Source organism: Salminus brasiliensis, chromosome 18, assembly GCF_030463535.1.
Source record: "Salminus brasiliensis chromosome 18, fSalBra1.hap2, whole genome shotgun sequence".
Classification (NCBI taxonomy): domain Eukaryota; kingdom Metazoa; phylum Chordata; class Actinopteri; order Characiformes; family Bryconidae; genus Salminus; species Salminus brasiliensis.
In genome coordinates, this window is record NC_132895.1 from 15,961,000 (window position 1) to 15,981,793 (window position 20,794).

The 20,794-nt window shown below is 39.7% G+C and overlaps 2 protein-coding genes across 8 annotated transcripts in view; both read right to left on the bottom strand.

The window, feature by feature from the left end:
* The window catches only part of arhgap32b (Rho GTPase activating protein 32b), an 87,803-nt gene extending 81,971 nt beyond the window's left edge, over window positions 1-5,832 (bottom strand). For all 3 annotated transcript variants that reach the window (XM_072662823.1, XM_072662822.1, XM_072662821.1), the window contains exon 1: window positions 5,303-5,832. The gene's annotated coding sequence lies outside the window, so the exon portion shown is untranslated. The remainder of the gene's footprint in view (window positions 1-5,302) is intronic.
* Window positions 5,833-10,907: 5,075 nt separating this feature from the next.
* igsf9bb (immunoglobulin superfamily, member 9Bb) overlaps window positions 10,908-20,794 on the bottom strand; it is a 130,853-nt gene continuing 120,966 nt past the window's right edge. For 4 of the 5 annotated variants that reach the window (XM_072661477.1, XM_072661475.1, XM_072661476.1 and 1 more), the window contains 2 exons: window positions 20,116-20,243; window positions 10,908-16,606 (listed from right to left, as the gene is read on the bottom strand). In XM_072661477.1, coding sequence (XP_072517578.1) covers window positions 16,392-16,606; window positions 20,116-20,243 — 343 coding nt within the window. In that variant the 3' untranslated portion in view covers window positions 10,908-16,391. Of the gene's footprint in view, window positions 16,607-20,115; window positions 20,244-20,794 lie in introns of those variants that run through there. The other variant, XM_072661478.1, reaches the window with a different exon arrangement.

Here is a 20,794-nt window from a genome sequence, read left to right on the forward strand (position 1 = left end):
AGAGGGAGGACTCCTGTAATTAATGGACATGCAGACTGGAATGACAAAGCCCTCATTGCTGCACAAAGCATCCTCAGCATTCAAAGCTTTGGGTTAGAGGTCGTTCCAGGCTTTGTGTGTGGCCTCAATGGTTATTCAACAGACAATGAATCCACTGATATAACCATACATTTTTTTCACAGCTGAGAGGCTGATTTTCAGCTCGGATTAGTTTGGCAAATGTAACAACAAATAAAAAGCAGGGGCTGTTCCAATTTGGAGAATATGGTAAAATCTTATTAGAAGTTTTATTTTTCAAGAAGAGCAGACTTTGAAGACGAATGAATTCCTCATTGGGTTTTAATTCCCAGTTGTTAGATGATCAGTTTAAACTGAAAATAAAATAACTGATCTGTTGCTTACAAAAGCAGACTATAAAAGTTTATGGAAGACAAATTCATTTACTGACTGCACATTTTGAACAAATAGTCAGTAGATGATGGATCAGGATCAGGGATGACAGAAATGTGTAGCTAGATCAGGTATCTGCTATTTAAACCCAACCAAGTTTCAATCCTTTGTATTTTCTGCTGTGTTCTACCTGTGCACTCTCATTTTTCACACCTTGCAGCACTGTGAGGATATGAGGATATTCTGATGAGGTAACAGAACTGTTTATAGTTTATAGCAGTGTGGAAATGTATTACTGTGGTACAAAAAACAATGCAATATTAGTAGTCCTACAATTCTGACTGCTTTTGAGATGCTCTTTTTACAGACGTTTGTATGTGTGCCATATATTTCACTTCAGTATTAATTAACAGTACATCTTACCTAACTTGTGCGGCTGTATTATCTATAGAAACACAACGACCAGATTGGTATTGACCAAAACGTAGCATTACAGTACTCACACCGAATCAAGGAGTCAAAAAAACTGGATCCGGAAATTCATAATAGTCAGTCAGGCAGACCTTCTACTCTGCACTTAGTTTTGACCAGAGATGCGACTTTTTAAAGAACAGTAAGGTAAGGTGTGTAGACCGTTGTTAGCCGTGGTAAAGACAAAGTTATTGGAAAGTTTAATACATCCTGAAGGGCAGCAGCAACCAAAAAAAAAAAAAAGTTTAACTGCTGACACAACATTTCTCCCCGAAAAGAAACCAGAGGACAGGTGAAACACTGAGTGCAGCATGCACACACTCGCACCTGAAGGTGAGTAAGCCATTGCTGCACAGCACTTCTCTGACTCCCTCTTCTCCTTGCTCTCACAGCCTATTTGGTCAGGCTGCAATGCGACGGGCTGACTCAAACACCCGTCAATAAATCTGCCCTGCCCAAACCACCCCAGGGCTCAAGCTCAATTCAGCTTCTCCAAAAGCAATCCCACAGCCCAAGTAATGGAGCTCCTCCACTCACTGAGAAGAATAGGAAACCATCAAACATGCCTGAGCAGAGTTATGAGTCAAGTGCACCATTCAAGTTCAAGGTTTACCAATATCTGACCAAAATATGAGCAAAATCTGAGCAGAGAGCCACAAGGCTCCGTTCAGACTTCAATGGAGACGTTTCGTATTTACCTTTACATATTATATTATATTATATTAAGAGGACATAATCACTAAATTCAGAATTTAATGTAAAACAACACAAGCAAGCTTCGAATAAATATATTTTTACTGATACAGTGCAAATAAGCTGTGGCTGGTAATGTGTCTTATATGAATGTTATTGCTCCAATTTTCAGGAGGGTTCTCCACTTAGTCTACTTTAATACAAGTTGTATTGTATCCCAATTCCATTTGATATAAAATGTAAACATTATCCTAGCTCTGTTTAAAAAAATAAATAAATAAACAAAAATAAACACAAGCAACAGGAGTTGTACAAGCAACTCAGACTGGTCTGGACTTTAGGATTCCCAGGTAAGAGACTAACAGAGTTTGTCAGGTTTACTGTAAACTATATTAGCTCTTTCATTTTATCAATAGACCAAAATAAAAGTCAATACTATCGTATCTGTTTAATCTGACACAACAGTTAGTTTATGGCAAAAAGACTGCTGGCGTGATTCATGTCCCCTAGGTAAATTTGCATAGACCTATTCTCTGACCAGATCCTGGTCAGACAGGGTGCTTTGATCTCAGATAAAGCACGTATTCCCCACCGGCCTAACAGTTTCTTTGATACTGGCACTGAAGCGCGCCACAGACTATAAAAATCAAAGCACATATCAACTTTTAATATTAGTACTAGGCCAAATATTTCAGATTTTTGATCATTTCACAGAGTAGTGCAAGGAACTAGAGGCATTCATCACGCACACAAGAAAATATGCAAATAGGCCAGATACTGGAATAGCTTCCTCTAAACAGGAGCAAAGCCCATATCTCCAGCTGCACAAATGTTGAGCTACAGTTTGTAAACAACCCTGAAACTTGCCCTGAATGCTTTTTCTCAAAGTGTGCTGCACTGGCAAAGTTGACGTCAGTACAGTAATTCACCACTTCCAAAGACTGCATGTATGTGTGTGTATATATATATATATATATATATATATATATATATATATATATATATATATATATATATGTGTGTGTGTATGTCAGATGTCAGATGTTCATATTTGCATTAGTATCATCATCAGTAGATATGTATATGAAAAAGATCAGATATCAGCATTGGCTTATTATCCCCATATCTGTGAATAATAATGAGACTAAGGCTGCAACAAATTAATATTTTTATATTCAAATCTATTCCATTTAGATTATAAATGTCCAAATAACTCTTATGTAACTATCAGCTTTTAAATTTAGCTTGAAGTTGTTTTATGCATTTGCTAACAAAGAAGTCAATAAATCTGAATATCGATTTTTTAAAAATCACTGTTTCCTATTAGCAGGAAAGTTCATTATAAGATTAAAAAAAAAACTTTTTATGCATTTTATTGATCTGTCCTTTACTGTTTCTGTCCCATGTTGCACCACGGCCCTGAAAGGTCTTAACTTCGTTCCACTCTGTACTTGAATTCAGATAGACTGACAATAAAAAAAAGCCTCTTAACTTGAATTGACTTGATGTTGCTGCAGAAGGACGAACTGCTCAGGCTGCTCTGCCTCTATGTTTTCAGTGCAGCTGTGTATTTTGATTGATTTCTGATTATTACTGTAAAAAAATACCAGCAAATTAATTTCACACTGTTCTGGTTAAACTCTGTCGATTAAACCGTGGTTCAGGTGTGCCCCAAACCTTTCCTAAAAAGGAGTTAGGACGTCAACAACTAATCGACTCTTAAATTAGTTGCAAACTATTTCGGTTGTTGATTTTAGTCAACTAAATCAACTCCCCTGACTGGGAGTTGTGGACTAAAGACATTTTCAAACATATAATATCAGTCAAAGTGTCATTGTGTTTGCACCACAATCAGTACGCCATTTCAACGAGAACATTTAAATATCTCCATTTTAACATGGCTGAATGAAGCAACCAGTCTTTACTGAATTTCATTGTTAGCCAATCACTCCAACGCTGCTGAACAATATTATCGATACCACAAGTAACCATTTTGTGACCATATGAACATATTAATCATGTTCGATCAAGTTAGAAAACACAGCTAATTAAACTCTGGATTACTAGTGTAACCGATTTATAAGCCCCACAAATATAACTGCAAAACAGGCACAAAATAAGCCCATCATCAAGACTGGCATTAATGCAATAACAAGAATCTCACCCATATTCATTCAAGAGAGCTGACAAAGTATGTAGGGCAGTGCTTAATGTGCTATTCCACACTGAGTGCCCAAGCTAAAGAATAGATGAGCTTATGAAAAGGGCTTTGATCTCTCTGCCTGTTGGGGAAAAAGGATCCAACCTTATTCTACAGAAAATGAATCTGGTCAGACAGCTATGGAGTACTTTGGATCAGGCAGATTTAAACAAAGATAGTTCTTGAAATCACATGTACAGACCAGACAAGTAATACAGAGTAATAAAGAGTAATACTGCCAAATAGTATGAACTAGTATACCTCCTAAAGCCAGTTTAACAATGTTTACCAGTTTTATAGTTTGGAGAGACAAGAAAGTTCTCCAACATTACAAAAGTTCTCATGATGCTGCGTTGATTCTCACATCTCACTTTGGAGCTGTCAATTTATTTTGGTGCAAAAGTATCACAAATTAAGGAATAGCATCCATCAACCTTACGTACCCATGCTGGCAGACAGATCTCTGACAAACCTGAACCTGAGTTTACCTCTTAACACCAGCACCAACCATGTGTGTTTGTCCCCCATTATTTTTCTCTTTCGTCTCAGTTATCCGACTATCCATTACCAAATCATTTCCCCCACGTTTTAAGATGTTTTAAGTGCTTCAGCCTAAGGACAGCTGGGGGAGTGTTGTAGTCATGAACATTAGAAGGGAGTCGAGAACGAGACCAGGAGTGAGCGAGACCAACCCAAGACCATGACCAGACGAATGAGTCCAACAACCAACAACCTGGTATTCATTCGGCTGCTGCTCTTATCCAGAGTGACCCGCATCTGAATCATGTTACACTGGTAGGCGAATGTAGTTTTAGGAGTCTTGCCCAAAGACTCTCATTAGTGTAGCCTGGTGTGCTTCCCTGGCTGGGGAATTGAACTCTGCCACAGGGAAGGAAGTGCTGTTACCCACTATACATTTATACCCCACCAACTGTAATCGAGGGGTGCAGTTCATGAACCTGAGGAGCTGATTCTGATTTAAAAGGTTGTTTAACAATATCAATTGGATCTGACTTGTTGATTATTTTCTATGTTATTTTTTTCAAATATTAAAGACTTTATGCAGCTAGAGCTTAGCTAAACACAACACAACAGGGTTCACCACTGACTGACGGTCTGATTTCCAACATGGGAATGAATGAGGGACGCCCACATAATACAGGGGGAGTGATTAGATAACCGAGCTACGCTGTTCAGGTCGGGTTATCGATAGTGCCCTGAAATCGCTAGCAGCTACATCCTCATGAGGCACAGCTGTTACTCCCACAGTCGCAGGACTACTTTCTCATATTCAGCCATTCAAAACATTCAGAAATCCCAGCGTGCTTTCTACAGACTACCCTACTCGACTTGAGCTGGAGACCAGCAGCCACAGTCGCCCAATCTCTAACCTGCGTCTATAGGTGGCTACATTACAGTCCGGCAGAAAAACCAACGAACGGGTCTAACGTTAGTCTGCACATTTTAATCGAGTGGACTTTGCACTTCCACAAAGAAAGAACCAAGACACACAGCGTTAAATAAAGTCAGTGCCGGCCGGCTACTTACCGGAGTCCTGTCCGTGGGGGAATGTGGAGGTGTCTGTCGCCTAGCAGTGCTGTTCCGTCTGGAGCCGGTAGTCTTCCACAGACTCTTCACAAACCCAGCCGAGGAGCCCGAAACACCACAGTCTCATAGTCAACCAACAAAAAATGAAACCCCGTTGGTTCGTGTCACAGTATAACACGTAGGAGAACTGCGGAAGCCCCAAGAAATCACCCCGAAAATAGCTAGCTAGTATTTGCGTGTGAAGAGTCGTTTGGTGGCTAGTGGTGAGCCGCTAGCGCCGACACGCTAGCTTTGTGGTTAGCTATCTAGATACCACCAGCCAGCTGTTTTGCGATTCCTGTGGTGTCCACCTACAGAGAGCTGTTTTAAGAATGAACTTAAAAATTCTCAAAAATGGATCCCTGTCCCTTCAGTTTCCTGTTTTAAACCGATGTGTTTCCCTCTGTAAGGCAAAAGCCGCTCACATAAACAAGCCCGTTTTGAGGAGCAGTCCGCGCTGAGCCACGCGCACCGCCGCTCGCAGCGCAGCGGACACTTTCCCTCAACATTCGAAATCGTGAGCGCGCAGAGGTGCACACTGCGCGCGCCGCCGACGTGACGTGAGCGCGCAGGGTGATTAGTATGGCGCAGATGTCCGTACAGTGGCACTCACCGGTGCGCGTTATTTTTAGCACGCCAGTGTAGCCCAAAGCCGAGGCAAAGTATTTCTAATCTGCACCCTTTCTCTGTGTGGAATTACAGGACAGATAATTAAGCCGGGCCAGCAGCTGTAGTCTACGCCTGTGTCAGTAGTTCACTGATACTGAGGATATTTAGTTTGGACACTGTTTCTGCAGTTCACTGATATCTCAGTGTTCTAGCCACAGTGTGCAAACGCGACAGTCCACAGGTTACAAAAATACCCCCTCCAAGTCATTTATCCTAATGGCCTCAGACGGCTAAAAGTAGCAGCTGCCATGTACGTTTTAAGGTACAATGATTATAGACCATAGAAAGTGACATCTGTTCTATAACTACAATATTCTAGTTTTATTTTTTAATTGATGATGATCAATGAACCTAAAAAACCTTATTATTATTATTATTATTATGTTTTTTATTTTTATTTTTATTTTTTTGCTTTATTTGTTTATTTGACACTCTTATCCACAGTGACTTACATCAGAATCATGTTACACAGGTAGGGGAATGTAGGCTGCCTCCATTTTTTAAACTACACACTGTTACTATAAGGTAAGGACTATATACTAATCTCAATAGTGCAGGTTTGGTTGGTTAGTACTCCACATATTAACGTTCTGAACAGGAAGTGATAAAGCGTTGCTATACCAACATACATTGCTGCAAGCAATATTCTTCTGCTGCTGTCGCATCCTTATCCATCATTTTTGTCTAATATTTCCAGATGTAAGTCACTCCTCCCTTTTCTGTTTCGCGCTGCACTGTGGGGTAATAGTGTCTATTATACTGTAGTGTCCATGCTCATAAACTGACCAGTTCTAAGTGAATGAATCATGGATATCTGTGTACACTCAACTTTTACACTTTTATCTATGGTATATATGACATACTCAATCATAACTGTTTGTATTACTAATTGTCTCAAGGATTTAGTGTAGTGTGTTGCACTTGCCTGGCCAGGGAATCGAAGTATTTAGAATTCACAGGTAATGATCGCAATGTCTTCTTGAGGTTTCTTCTTATTAACTTATATTTGCTTTTATCCAGGGCTTGAACCCCTAGTTTTCTATTTGGTCAGGCCTTGGAAACTGCTCAGAGGATGGTGTTTATGTTTTTCATGGGACTGAGATGTTCTACTGAAGGCTGATATCGAGACGCTTTTGTTTTGTCGGGCAAAACGTTATATGAATATGAACTAGTAGGGAAAACAAGCTGAGTGATGTGCTTGCAAATGACTTTTTCCATGTATTCTCCATGTTTCTTCTGAGTCACCCTTTCAGAGACTTGGACTTTCAGGGACTTGGAGATTGTTTGACGTATGGAGACTGACTGTTCCTGGAGAAGGACGCTGTGACTTGCGATAAGAACACGTTGAGCTCATCTTTACTGTTTGGGAGCAGCCAGAATGGAGCCTCTCACGGTCGAATGCTTCTGTATTTATACACAGATGCCATTTGGCAGGTTTGTATTGAGATGATGATGATGATGATGATTATTATTATTATTATTATGAAGTCTTAAAATTCTATAAAGATCAGTCACATAAGTATGGATATCTTTGATATCAGGAATAAGCAAAAAGAAGTGATGCATTTTTATCCTTATGACATACACTAGTCAAAATATTTCTGGACACCCCTTCTAATGAATGCATTCAGCTACTTTAAGCTGCAGTCATTGCTGACACAGATACATACACACACACACAGCTTGTCTATTCCCTGTAGAGGAATTAACTAATGCCAATAAACCAGGATTCTCTGCAGCAGATAAACCTATTGGCTCCATTCCTTATGGCAGGCATGGTCTAGAGGGGTATAAAGCCCCCCAACATTGAGCTTTCTTGAATGATGGATGGTGCTTCAATACTTTTGGGATGAGTTGGGGATGAGGTGGGGTGGTGATCATTATCCAACATCCAACAGACTGATCTTGCTGAATGTAGTCACATCCTCACAGCAATGCTCCACAATATGTTAGAAAGGCTTCCCTGGACAGTAGAGACAGTTACTCCAACAAAAGCTGTACCATTAATTTCAGAAGAAACAATAAATGAGCAGGTGTCCCAATACTTTTGTCCATTTAGTGTAGGTGTTGACCATGTTCCTTTTTACCTATGTGCTTGTAATGCAGAAATGATTTTTCAGGTAAATATTGATGTTGTTTACCTTGTAAACTTTGTCTAATGATCTTTTCCACTTTTACAGTAATTCAGGTGTAAATTACTCCACATATGAGTGGTGTACTGTAAAGCGAGACACACACACACACACACACACACACAACATGAGATTGTTTTGCTTCTTTTATTATATCAAAATACAAAACATTTCTGAAGCAGAGTAAAGGTTACATGACACTATAGCATCTGAGCATGTGAACTCAATGAGCTTTGGAGCGTGTGAAATAAAAGAAAGACAGTGTTTCTGATGTGATAGCTCTTTCTTTATCAGGGCTACAAGTTTCAAATGACATGCCACGGTACGAAATAATAAGTCAATATGACTGACCCCAGAGACGTTCCCACAGGCTGAATCACTCCAGGCTATTACTGCGCTGACGTAGCTTCCTTAACCCTAGCTGTAATAACAAAAATGTTCCATTCTTCACCTTGTTGCCCTCTTGTCAGTGTGTTTTCACTAACCGAAAGGGGACGGAGACACTGCAGCTAAAGAAATGGCCTTTTGGCTGGACCTTGATCTACGGTCTGTGTCAGTGAGTACAGAATGAATGGATGGAAAAACTGAAAGCAGAAGCTGAAGTATAATAAAAGACAAGTCTTTCACAGTCCATCCAGCTCCTCACCATGTTTCTGTACCAAGATTTGGGCTATGTATGACCATGTAACGCATTCAAATATCTAGGAGCAATATGTGAAGTCATTACTTTAGCATATACACATTATAGGCCAATTTGTAATAAGCTATAATGAGTCGAAAACTTAAGCCATAATGTGTGGGTTATGACATGCATGTCCATGTGCATGTACATTCAGTGGGTTTTAAATGGAGGCTGTGGTGAACGGTGAGTGACTAATACGTATGGTTTGATACAATTAAGATCTGATATCATCAGAATAGTCGTCTTGAGGTTTGCATAAGAACCAAGGTAAGAGTGATGTACAAAATGTGAGACATAAACTGGAGAGTAGATCACTATACGAAGACATTAGGAGCAGGAACATGTTGGATGGAGCTTCCGGCATAAATGCAAATACTGCAGTTTCTAGAAGAGAAAACATTCCTATAGACAGACAGGAAATATCCGGAAGAATAAATAAATATTTGGTTGGACAAAAAAAAAAAAAAAGCAAGTTCAGGAGAACCGGCATAGCTACCAAACAAAGCCCGAGTGAACAGTTCTGAAAGAATAGCTAGCTGATCTTCTGATCTTCCTGTCTTTATTTCTTTTATTGTCTTTCTTGTGTAATCCGCAGCATAAACAAGGTTTATTGTTTTAATCAAGCCTACAGACAGCATGGGTGTTCAATTTGCTTATGGCAAGAGCTCGTTTACAGCATGTTAGTTAGTACCATATCTCATTTCTTGTCTTTTTGTTTTTACACATCGTTGATAAAACTGCAGTAACAGAAATAACAGACAGTTTCTGTTTCGTAGCAAATATCATTCTCAACTGGGTTTTTCACTTTCACCTGTAGATGTAAGTGTGATATGGTGTACCGCAGGGGATTTTCATTAGTGATGGAGCGTCTACAATGAGTCCCCACTTGTCTAGACCACAGAATGGATCAGAAATAGCACCAAGTCATAAATGTGGTCGATGGTACAGCTGAGTAAATATGCACCACATCGATGTTTCTAGAAAAGGTTACTGTGAGTGTCAGAGTATTCACTACAAAAGCAGTTGTAACATCTGTAACATCTGCTGTAATAATCGCTAATAACCACACTTTCGCTACCACTGCAGCAAGAAAGGAAACCAACCAACCAACCAAACAAAAAAAAGAAAACATACTTTTTTTTTTTTCAAAAAACAAGACATCTAACTGGTAATACACTTTCTTGACTTTTATCTTAGTACAAAAGTAAGATTCCCCCAATTTTTCTTTTAATATGTAGCTATAAATATCTGTCATTTATACATACAGTACACTGCCAAAATATCTCTACTTGTACAGTCTGCTTACTAGAAGAATACATATTACACATATCTTGCACTGTGCTGCTATACATATTGCATGTGCCCCACACCTCCCATCCATCAGATTTTTCTAGATCAAGTCAGTAATCTGTGCAGGCCAGTCACTGACTTCAACGGCATTATGGGACAACAACACATTGAGGCAATGTCCGTGATAAAGTAAAGCAAAGCAAAGCAAAGCAAAGGATTTCTGCAGCTAGGCAGACTGCTGAGCGTGCTGTGAGAAGATGAAACAGAAGTGTCACAGTTCAGACTTTTACACAAATGGGTCATAATGGTTCAATATCTCACTTAGTTAGGCCATTTTTAAAGAAAAATAAATAAACAAACAAACAAAAAACATGACAATCACAAGTCTCAGAAAGAATGTCAAGCCTAACTTTAGAGTCTAGACCACAAAAGCAGTTGTATGCATTGTTATGCATTGTTCAGAAAATAACATTCAAGTCAATGAATGAACCAGCAGTTAGCTTTACCTTCACATTAGTAAAAACAGTAAAAACAAAGCCATGTCATGATGACACTGCAGTCGCAAGCACAAGGTTACACTTCCAGACATTGCATCTGTGTTTGTGCACTATCCTAAAGCCATTTGATAAAGGACTATTATCGCTTGCACTTAGAACGTAGAGTACCAACATCTCTCGACATACTGTATTGCTAAATGCCGAGCTGTATGTGGAAAGGAAACTGATGAAATGCTATGCACCACAAGCAAACAGGTCCCCCCTCCCCCCACCCCCCTACCCCATCCCCAATAGTAGATAACACCATCCACTTTGGTTTGTAAATTCTTATATTCTAAATGACTTTCGATTACTACCATATTCATTCACATTGTAAATATCTCCAACTGAGGGCCTGCTACATGTTTGACTATACAGACCAGAAAATGACTATAATTTCTCCATCAATATCCACAGTGTGCAACAATTTCTCATGTACAAAAAATATATATTGCAAGATATGTAGTCTTTATTTACACCCAGTGACAAAAGGTCTATTGTTTTGTTTGTGTGTCTCTGTATGTGTGTGTGTATGTGGTAATCTGGTCTATTCACTTTCATTGTATGTATGTCTGCTGTGGGCTGATGTCCTGATAATTTCTACGTATTTCCTGCAAGTACACGGAGTGCCAGATAAGGACAGAGTATCCCATATACCCCCCCCCCCCCATTTCTCCACTTTGTGCTAATACCGCGACTCCCTCTCTCACTATCTGTAAATGTACACCAAAACGATAAGCAGCATGATTCTCCTTTGAGTCCCTGATGTTCTTTAAAAGAGGTCAACTTTCAAAGGGACAGTTCAACCATGCATGCTAATTTTGTGAACAACAAATGGAAGGCAAGTTGTCACTAATTAGCATGATGTCATTTGCTAATCGGTGACCATTCACTTTCATTCACTGCTAGCACCATTAGCATTGCTGACAGAACCATTCCCTTGAGCGGGCAATTTGCAGATGTATGACAACTTCACTGATTTCAAGAAGTTTCATTGTTGTTTAGATGTAATATGGGATACAGAACTCTACTGCAAAGAGTTTATAACATGTATAAAGTTAAAGAATAGAATGAGTTTGTCTCACGTTTTGCCTTTTGATTGTATGCTAGATAATGATGAGACCAAAGCAGACAAACAGAGCAAAATGTGGATTCAAATAGCTTATGATTAAAACAAAGAAAGGAACAGAAAATTCAGACCATAAAAACAACCATTACTAAGCTAAGTTTCAGTTATCCACACTAGGAAATATCAAATATACAGTGTTTTAATTGTTTGTTTGTGTAATTTTATGTTAAATTACTGGTGGCAATGACTAACCATAGGCAATGTTGGCAGTTTTTTCTCATTATAGTATCTCATCATCTCTGTCATCGCTATAGGTGATATAAAAAAACAAACAAACCAACCAAAAAGAATCTACTCCATTCGGGCAGGCCAATAGCAGGCAATGCTCTCCACACGTACTGACACACACATCTGCTCTGGTTAATAACATTCAACCAAACCGCAAAATCATGCAAAAACATCTACCTGCTACTCAATATGTACATCTGTTACAAGTGTTTTACTGTCAAGACCTTGACAACTGTTGACTAACTTCAGTCAGTAACAAAATAATAATAATAGTAATAGTAATCATATTACAAATCACTGTTAAACATTTCAGACCCCTGCTCTGAGATGAAATGTACATTTAACAAATGCCTATAACAAATGACACTGAAATACATTGAAAATAATGTAATGCGAGCAGTGTGATCAACCACTATTGTTCTAATGTAGTTCATTAAGCCTATGTATGTCCTTCTACAAACTCTTAAAGAAACAATGCCCAAGCATAGATGTAGCCTAGACAAAGCACAGATCTATCTCAATACATACATAACTAATGACGGTGTAGATCTGCTTAAGGTCTCTGAGATTAAACAATCAAACTACACACCAGAACAAATGGTGGTTTGCATCTAAGCTACATTCTCACACACTTGGCATCTGATAAAACACACGAATGAGGAGAAATAAATAAATAAAAAACAATATATAAACAAGGTGAAAAATTCATGATTCATGCTTAGTCAAAACTCAAAAGACCCAAGCTTTACTAAGATGGTTGTTTTATTCAAAATGATGCAAACTCAAACGATGGCTTGAAATGGAAAATGTTACTCTCGAAATAAAAGGTCATATAATGTTTATTCTTTGTATCGATATATAAATGTCATGTAAAATAAATACAATAAAAAATGCTCTATTCAGCTTGATTAAGGTCATTGCCACTCTAGAACGGCTACAGTGCTACTGAATGACAATCAGTTGTGAGCGAAAGCGTTCGCCTAATCATACTCTGAAATGTGTTTTATTGCAAGTTTTATTCTACACTGGTGGTGAGCCAATCTTTCGTCAGCAATGAGTAGGTCTCTAAGAGTCTCCAAACACTTCTTGCAAGACTGTCGTCTTGCCACAGCCTCATTACCCAAGAGATGGTGCTACAGAGAATAGTGTTCAATTTATAATAGGGCCTAAATTAACTTATTTTCCACTTGAATGCGAGAAACGCACTAGATGACTAACAGCAAAATAAATCTATCCGAGTTCAATATGAGAAAAATATGATGAATCTTTCAAACGCAGGGTCAGCTGAAATGTTTCTTGTTACTCTTGTGTTTCTGAAGCTTAAAAATGCTTTCATGCATCAAAACCCTCATGAAAAAGTAATATACAAACACACAGTTAGAAACTGAATCCAAAATATGGGAATATGTTTTATGAATATATTTAGTTGCGTGCATATATTGTCCAATTTATTCAAAATTACTAAAATTTTATCATACATTGTGCAATATATGCTATTATATACAGTCTTTTGACATAGTACAGTACATTCCTAGTATTTTGGATATTCTTCTTGATATTACTCTTTTGAAAAAGAAACAAAAAAGAGTCTTTTTTTTTTTAGGTAATGAAATAGTTCTATATCTTTTACAAAGCACCATAGTTGACAAGAAATTGCCCAGATAAATGTATTGTAAATACTTGATGAGCACATCTTCAAACTGAACTATGTGACCTATACTGAACGTCTATCTAAACTTGTGTTGCCTCGCAGTGGCGTCTCTAGCTTTGAGTAACTGCTATGTAATTAGACATGTTTCTTGAGTTGGAACTCAAATGGAACAGCAATTACAGATGTGACGACAAGTTCTGGAAACGCTTCACACAACGTAAAAAGTAGCATCATTTTGTGCCAAATAAAATGTGTTTAGTACAAAAGCTCAGTACAGTATATCTGTACATCTGTACATATAAATGGTGTGGAACTAATTGACAATCAACCCCCTGACCAAGGCAAAGTGATTTTCCTTCGTCATCATAATGCCTACTACGCATGGACACTTCTAGTGCGCTGGTCTCAAATAAGCAGAGAATACATCAAAGGACGTCCTGTTTTTAACAAAGTGCAATCACAACAAAAACGGAACTGCATCCGCAGGCAGTTTCCCTACTTAAACTCAGTCTGAGGTACAAGCCAGCTTCATAACATCCAAAATGTTCTCAATGTAGCTGAAAAAGTAAATGCAAGTTGGTGATCACATTCAGCACCCAGATGTAAGTCAAGTATGAACACGGAAATCCACTAAAGAAAAACAACAAACCAAAACACAATGCCATCGAGATGCCACAGCAGACATCGGAAAGGTTGATCCACAAAAGGTACGCCAGAAGATGTCAGAATCCTAAACATCAAATACTGTGGTGTTACTGTGACAAGCAGTGGCCACGTCTGCTGGAAGATCAACCCAGTTGAACTTAAGCAACATCAAGTGATTACAGTCTGAAGACTCCCGAGGTTGGATAGCACCTGAAGCAGGCTGTTGAAAATGCCTGTATTGGCCATTGGTAGGGGCTTGATCATGAACCAACGCCATTGACTCGCAAACCCAAATCTTCTTAAATCCTAGTCTTAACCCTAGCTTAATTTTGGGATTTAAGACGGCCGAAGTAGCAGCAAACCGTTCAGCCAAGCTATGCCCTTGTGAGCTTTTCTGTGGGGCCAAAAGTAATCTGAAAACAAGCCCATAAGTGGAGCACCGCCTCTGACCACCACCAGCAAGCATGCCCCTTCAGACACTGGCCACCAAAAGTGAATGTACATGAGCCCAGATATGTCTGTCCTGACAGTGAGAATACATATTAACCGGTAGAAAAGAAGCACCCTTGGATGATAGATACACAATAAAAAACTTTGGCCACATGGGAAAGCCTTGTCATCTTGCAGGCATTTCCCCTAAGGTCTTTCCAGAGGAGACAGACCGGCGCTGGGGTGCTGCTTCCACTCGCAGCCAAGTTAAACCACAAAAACTAAAAGGCTACAAAAATGGCCCTCGAAGGCAGTTGGTTTACGTTTGATTCAACTAAAAACAAAAATGAGGAAAATTAAATGGAGGCAAGCATTCAGGAGCCCTATCAAGGCCTTAACATGCCTGTTTTGGACTGAAGGGGAGTATCTCATATAGATGGAAAAGAAATACTACAGTATATTATGGCACAGAATCCTGTCCTCCTCACAGTACAGTACACTTCGTAGGTTTATTGATTAAGAAAGCTGTAGTATTTTTGGCATTACTATAGTATGGTTTGAATAGGAGCTCACAAAACCAGTCTAAGAGACATTAGCATCAACGTATAACATTACATCACAGTGATTACCAAGATTTTGCTCCAATGCAAAAACTTACAGACAGAAAATAAAAACCCTTAAACCCAAAAACAGAATAATGCACATTCATGGCCATAGCAGCTTCTGGTTTCTGTGGAAATTAATCAGTGTGCATCTCTGGGTAAACCTTTCCTTCCCTTTATAGAATTGTTTCTTCAGTGACAGCAATACAGACCCTACCCCATCCATCCACTCATTCGCATCGCTCTACTTCGGCGAAAGAAAAGATGTGAATCGTTGTGCTTTGGAAAAGTGAGGCCCTCCGCCAAAATGGAAATACTGATCATTCCATGTGTCTGGAGGAGCAAATGAAGGCTCCTTCGCTGTACGTGAACGAAAAAGACTAACAGCACGGCACACACACACACAATGCTTATTATGTACTTTTAGCACATAATACCATCATGGGCATAACAGTCATGGTGCCTTAAAGAGACCTGAAACGGATTCTTTCCCTCAATGTAAATGCTCCACATAACAACAAGCAACAGCTCTCAAGAGACGCTGAATGTAATGTACACTTGGAATGAAATGCCTGGAGATGTTCGGAGGTTATTGAACGTTTGTCTGAAACAGCAGTGTTGAGCTGATGAGTCTCATGTGACTCTGAGGTATATTTGGTCTACGTTTGAGAACCCTGTGTTCTACTGAGACAGAGTGAGACTACTGGCAGAATGGAACAGGTGCAGGAATGTGAGGAGTCGTGAAAGCTGTAAACTATACGCATGAGCCGAAACGCTGACCTGCCTCTGCTGGAAGGAGGGGTGGGGTAAGGGTGGGGTCCAATACTGAGAGAAAAAAAAAACTGCTTAGAAAAAGACCAATCGTTTATTTGAGGTAATCTTGCACTGGAGCAAAACCTTGGAACACTACTAACCAGCAACATCTCGTGAGAAAAAAGAAGTGGACAATAAAAGAGGAGGTGTGGACATGGAGCGTGGCTGGCTGAGCCGAGGTGCCGGGATAACTCAGTGCAGGATCAGTGGGCTTTGGGAAGAGTGTGGCCTGGTCTGTGGGCCCTCACAGGAGAGTGGCGTGGTCCGGGTCCGCTGTGTCCATGCTGGCCAAAATGGCCCTCTGGTCCTCTCGCGGCGGGCGGCGGTACAGCAGGGCAGAGAAGCGGGTGTACGGGTCCTGTCTTGTCAACTTCCTCTTCTTCTTGCGGAGGTAGAGAGCTTCTTCTGGCGGGAGGACCTGAGAGGTGTGGGGCTGCTGGGTCTGAGAGGGCGGCACACCTGCATCCAGTGAAGGGATATGAATCACTGAGATTATAGATGCGGACAAACGTGGGTCAGGGATGTAAGAAAAGGAACAGAAATCTGAGACAAAGGAACAAAGCAGGAGATTATAATGGGTGAAATATTATCTATGATTTACTATATTTTTTTTTACTGAAGTTATAACTTCACAGCTGAGTGAGGATTTAAAGCAAAAGAAATGTAATAGAAAATAGTTGCTGAATCTACAAGAGCTTTTCAAATGGTATGAAAACTCGGCTAATCTGTGAATCTGTAGTAGTAAAAAAAAAAGGTCCTGTAGAGGTATATATTGAGCTCTGTGCACTGTCCAGGATAACTGCTGATACTAAAAGGCTCGTCCTTTGTGATACAGGCAGAGCCATATAACTGTAATGGGAGTTTCGGCCCCCTTACATGGCGATGTGTCTGTTTACAGGTAAAGTCCCACCCTTCAGCAGAATGAGCCAATCAGCTTTCTAGTTCCGCCATGAGTGGAGAAGGGGTTGATGAGCTATTAGGGAAAGCCCCCCTCAATGTATAGAAAAATCAAATTTTTGCATTATTGTGCATTATTGAGTCAAACACTATAAACTATTAATGAGATTCTTGTCAGATTTTATCAGTGATTTAAAATATGTATTTGAAAGTATAACTTGACCTCCAATTTTCAGTATTTTGGTCTCTCCTCATTCATAGAGATGAGAGCCTGGCCTTGTGTGACTGTACATTCCTGCATGGGGTTGCAAAGATGGCCGTTGAGTGAACAGACTTGCCTTTCAGTTGTTGTCAACGGAGTGAAACAACGCGTCACTTGAGGGATACCGTTTTAGTGTGTCAGCAAGATATATAGCGCTTCTTAATCAGTTTGTAAGGTCGGAACTAACTTGTATAAGCTAATTTCAACCACTGTATATATGTGAAACCACTGTTAGTCAAGCATCATTGTTCATCAAGGTTTAGGCATACTTTTGGTGTATTTGGCGGATTAGGGGGCATTCCAGGGCTCTCTAGCCACCACTGGAGTGGCCTCTTGACCACTCCTTTCAATACTGCACTGCTAGGGCAACTGCATGATCATGTCAAATTTGTGGAGACTACCTTCAGACATCTACAGAAACAGAGTGGCAGTGGCAGTGGTTGTCAGGATCTGCTCCGGACATCACTGTTTATGCTGGTATTGCTTCTCGTGTTCATTTCTGAGTACGTACTGTCTCCGAAAGTAACATGTTGTACACAGTAGTAATAAAAATCCAATCTATTTAATATATTAATTCACAGTACTGGCCTCACCGCTCAATATTTACACAGTATTGTGGACTAAATTTGAATGATGAAAAATGACTATCACTATTGTTGCATAAGCTACTAATAAGACTAGAGCTGGTAGGTGGGAGGAATGAGGATCAGGAGGGATACCTGATTCTCAAGTACACTATATGTCCAAATGTTTGTGGACACCCCTTCTAATGAACACATTATCAATTCATTATGCATTATTATTCATACACTATGCAGCTACTTTACATTACACACACAACTTATCTAGTCCATGTAGAGAAGTATCTCCAATAGAATAGGACTCATGTGCATGCTCCCCAGCACTGAGGTGTGTTCTCTGAAATGATTGTGCTCCATCCAATACTTTTGGAATGACGTATGGTGGTGATCATCCAACATCTTGACCTCAATAACAATCTTGTCACTGAATGCAATCAAATCCTCACAGCAATGGCCCCAGAATCTTGTCAAAAGCCTTTCCTAGACAGAGAGGCAGTTATTCCAACAAAAGCAGCATGAACTCTTATATATATATATATATATCCTTGATTTCGGAAGCAACAATGAATGAGCAGGTGTCCCAATACTATTGTCCATATAGTGTATCTGCTGTATACTGAATACTGATGCCAACTATATATAACCCAACTATTTAACTACTTATAATAATTTATAAGTGCCTATAAATGCTTATATTTATTCCATTCCACTTTCCACATTCATTTAACAGGCACTCTAAGGGCCAGTCACCCCTAACAAATACTGTTATTCCAAATTTGAATGCAGAAATTTTAGCTACTGCTCACTTTAAGCATGAAATAATCCCACAAATGTCCCACATGATCTGTTTCATGGTATGGGTGTTCTCTATTGAAGACAATGCTACTGTATTGCTGGTATATTATCAGGAACAGTGCAACACTATTCATTAATAAATTAATAGAACCATTTTGCATTGCAATATCACAGTGTTTGATGCATTGTTACACCCCTAGCCAGGAAGCCATGCACCTCTGGCCAAATATGAGCCAGAGCAATGTTGTGATGTATTGCATCACACAATCTAATATGGCTATATGGCTAAATCATTTTGATTCTGGATCTAAGAAAAAGTCTTAGTGTTGAGTATGCATCATTGTTCATCTACACTTAGGCGTGTTGTTTTTGAGTTTTGAGGATTAAGGGACAGATCAGGGCTAAAACACCCCCAGCTGCCACTGGAGTGGATTTTTGACTACTTTTTCTAATATGGCACTGCTGTTTCTAATGCAAGATCACGTCACAGTTGTGGACCCCTGATGTAGTCAGAGTCTAGACACCCCCAAGACCATGGGTATGTGATGGTTATTGCGTCCTGCTGAATACTGCACTCTGAATTGAGTAGAATGCAGTTTACAGCATTGTGTCACTCTCTTGCACCAAACCTCATCTAAAATGGCAACTTTACCTCTTAATTTAAAAAAAAGGGCAATTTAAAAACACTGTACTCCATTTTGGAGCATTTCTATTGGTCCATATATCATGACATTTGGACACAGTGTAGAGTACGTCTACAAGTGAAAAACAGAAAATGGAAAACGGAAAGTGGAAAACTGAAATTTAAAAAATGCAAAAATGGAGATACAAGCTTTTTGCATGACAGCAAATATATACTGGTGAGGTATGTAGTATGCAGTGTGCTATTTCGAACACAGGCCAACATGCCAAGCGGACACAGAATATGCAGAGCAGCCATCTTGCGCACACACAAACACGTAGGTAAAGCACGTATCCTGTAACCCTAGAAAATGCCTAATTGAGAGTCTGGAAGTCGATGACTAAGATGAATAAGGTTTTAGAGCAAGATTCAGATTATTGAAGGGTTTTGAAGAGTTAGGATGTAGAGAGCGATCACTGAAAGCTTTGCCAGAAAGAAGTTCATTAACTCAGCACTAACTACTCACACCTCAGTGCTGTGCTGATGCTGCTGTTGGACACAACCAGCTGAGGTATACAGACTATATGACTGAGGCCTGCAAAACAGGACATGCTTGTTAAATGTATGGGGCAACGTAGCTCCAAAAGCAGGGACCTGTAAAGAGAGCACCTTCCTGAGTGGATCATGACTACAGTATATGACTAGCATTGACTGTTTTAGATTTTCACTGTTAAATAAGTCTAACAGCACAAGATACAGCGAGCATACTGCAGCACACTGCTGACAAAAAGTACAAAGAGCGAATCCTCACCTATTTTCCTTCTGGTCTTCGAGTTGTTATTGTTGACAGCAACCTTCTTGGCTTTTTTGACTCGTTGGTATCTCAGTGCTTCTATCCTCTCAGACCCTGCAGGGCCACTCGGCGTACCTCGACGTTTTCTGGGCAGGGTACAAAGAGAGGCAGAGCTATCACACAGAGGCAGAGCTGTCCAGTGGCCTTCTATTGATAAAAAAACTGGCCACATATGGCTTGGCCCAATCCTTCTCAAGTTACTGCTGTCAGTGCCAAGCTATAGGCGCACCAGATTACCTATAAACCAGTCCAAGACATCCACACTGTCAGAATCGGGCAGCTTGTTCAGCATGACAATTATGGAGCAAAACGTTATTTGAGTGGAAAGAGAGGTATACTCAGAGCTCTAAAAAGTGTTCAGTTGCTTTCTGAAGAGCTACAGTATGTGTCTTTTCCAGAAGCTCGTAAAATGTGAAGCTTGACATTATTGTTACCAATATTAACTTACACAAGAGATTAAAGAATCATACCTTAGTATGGCAACCTAATAAAGTCTCTGTTTGAAGAGAAATGTGGAGGCGTTAAATGTAATGATGCTAAAAATCCACCATTACAGACTTGATACTGTAGCAATCAAATATTTGGGAAATGTCAAACATTTAGGTTGTATTCACAGTCTTCCCATCCAAATACAATA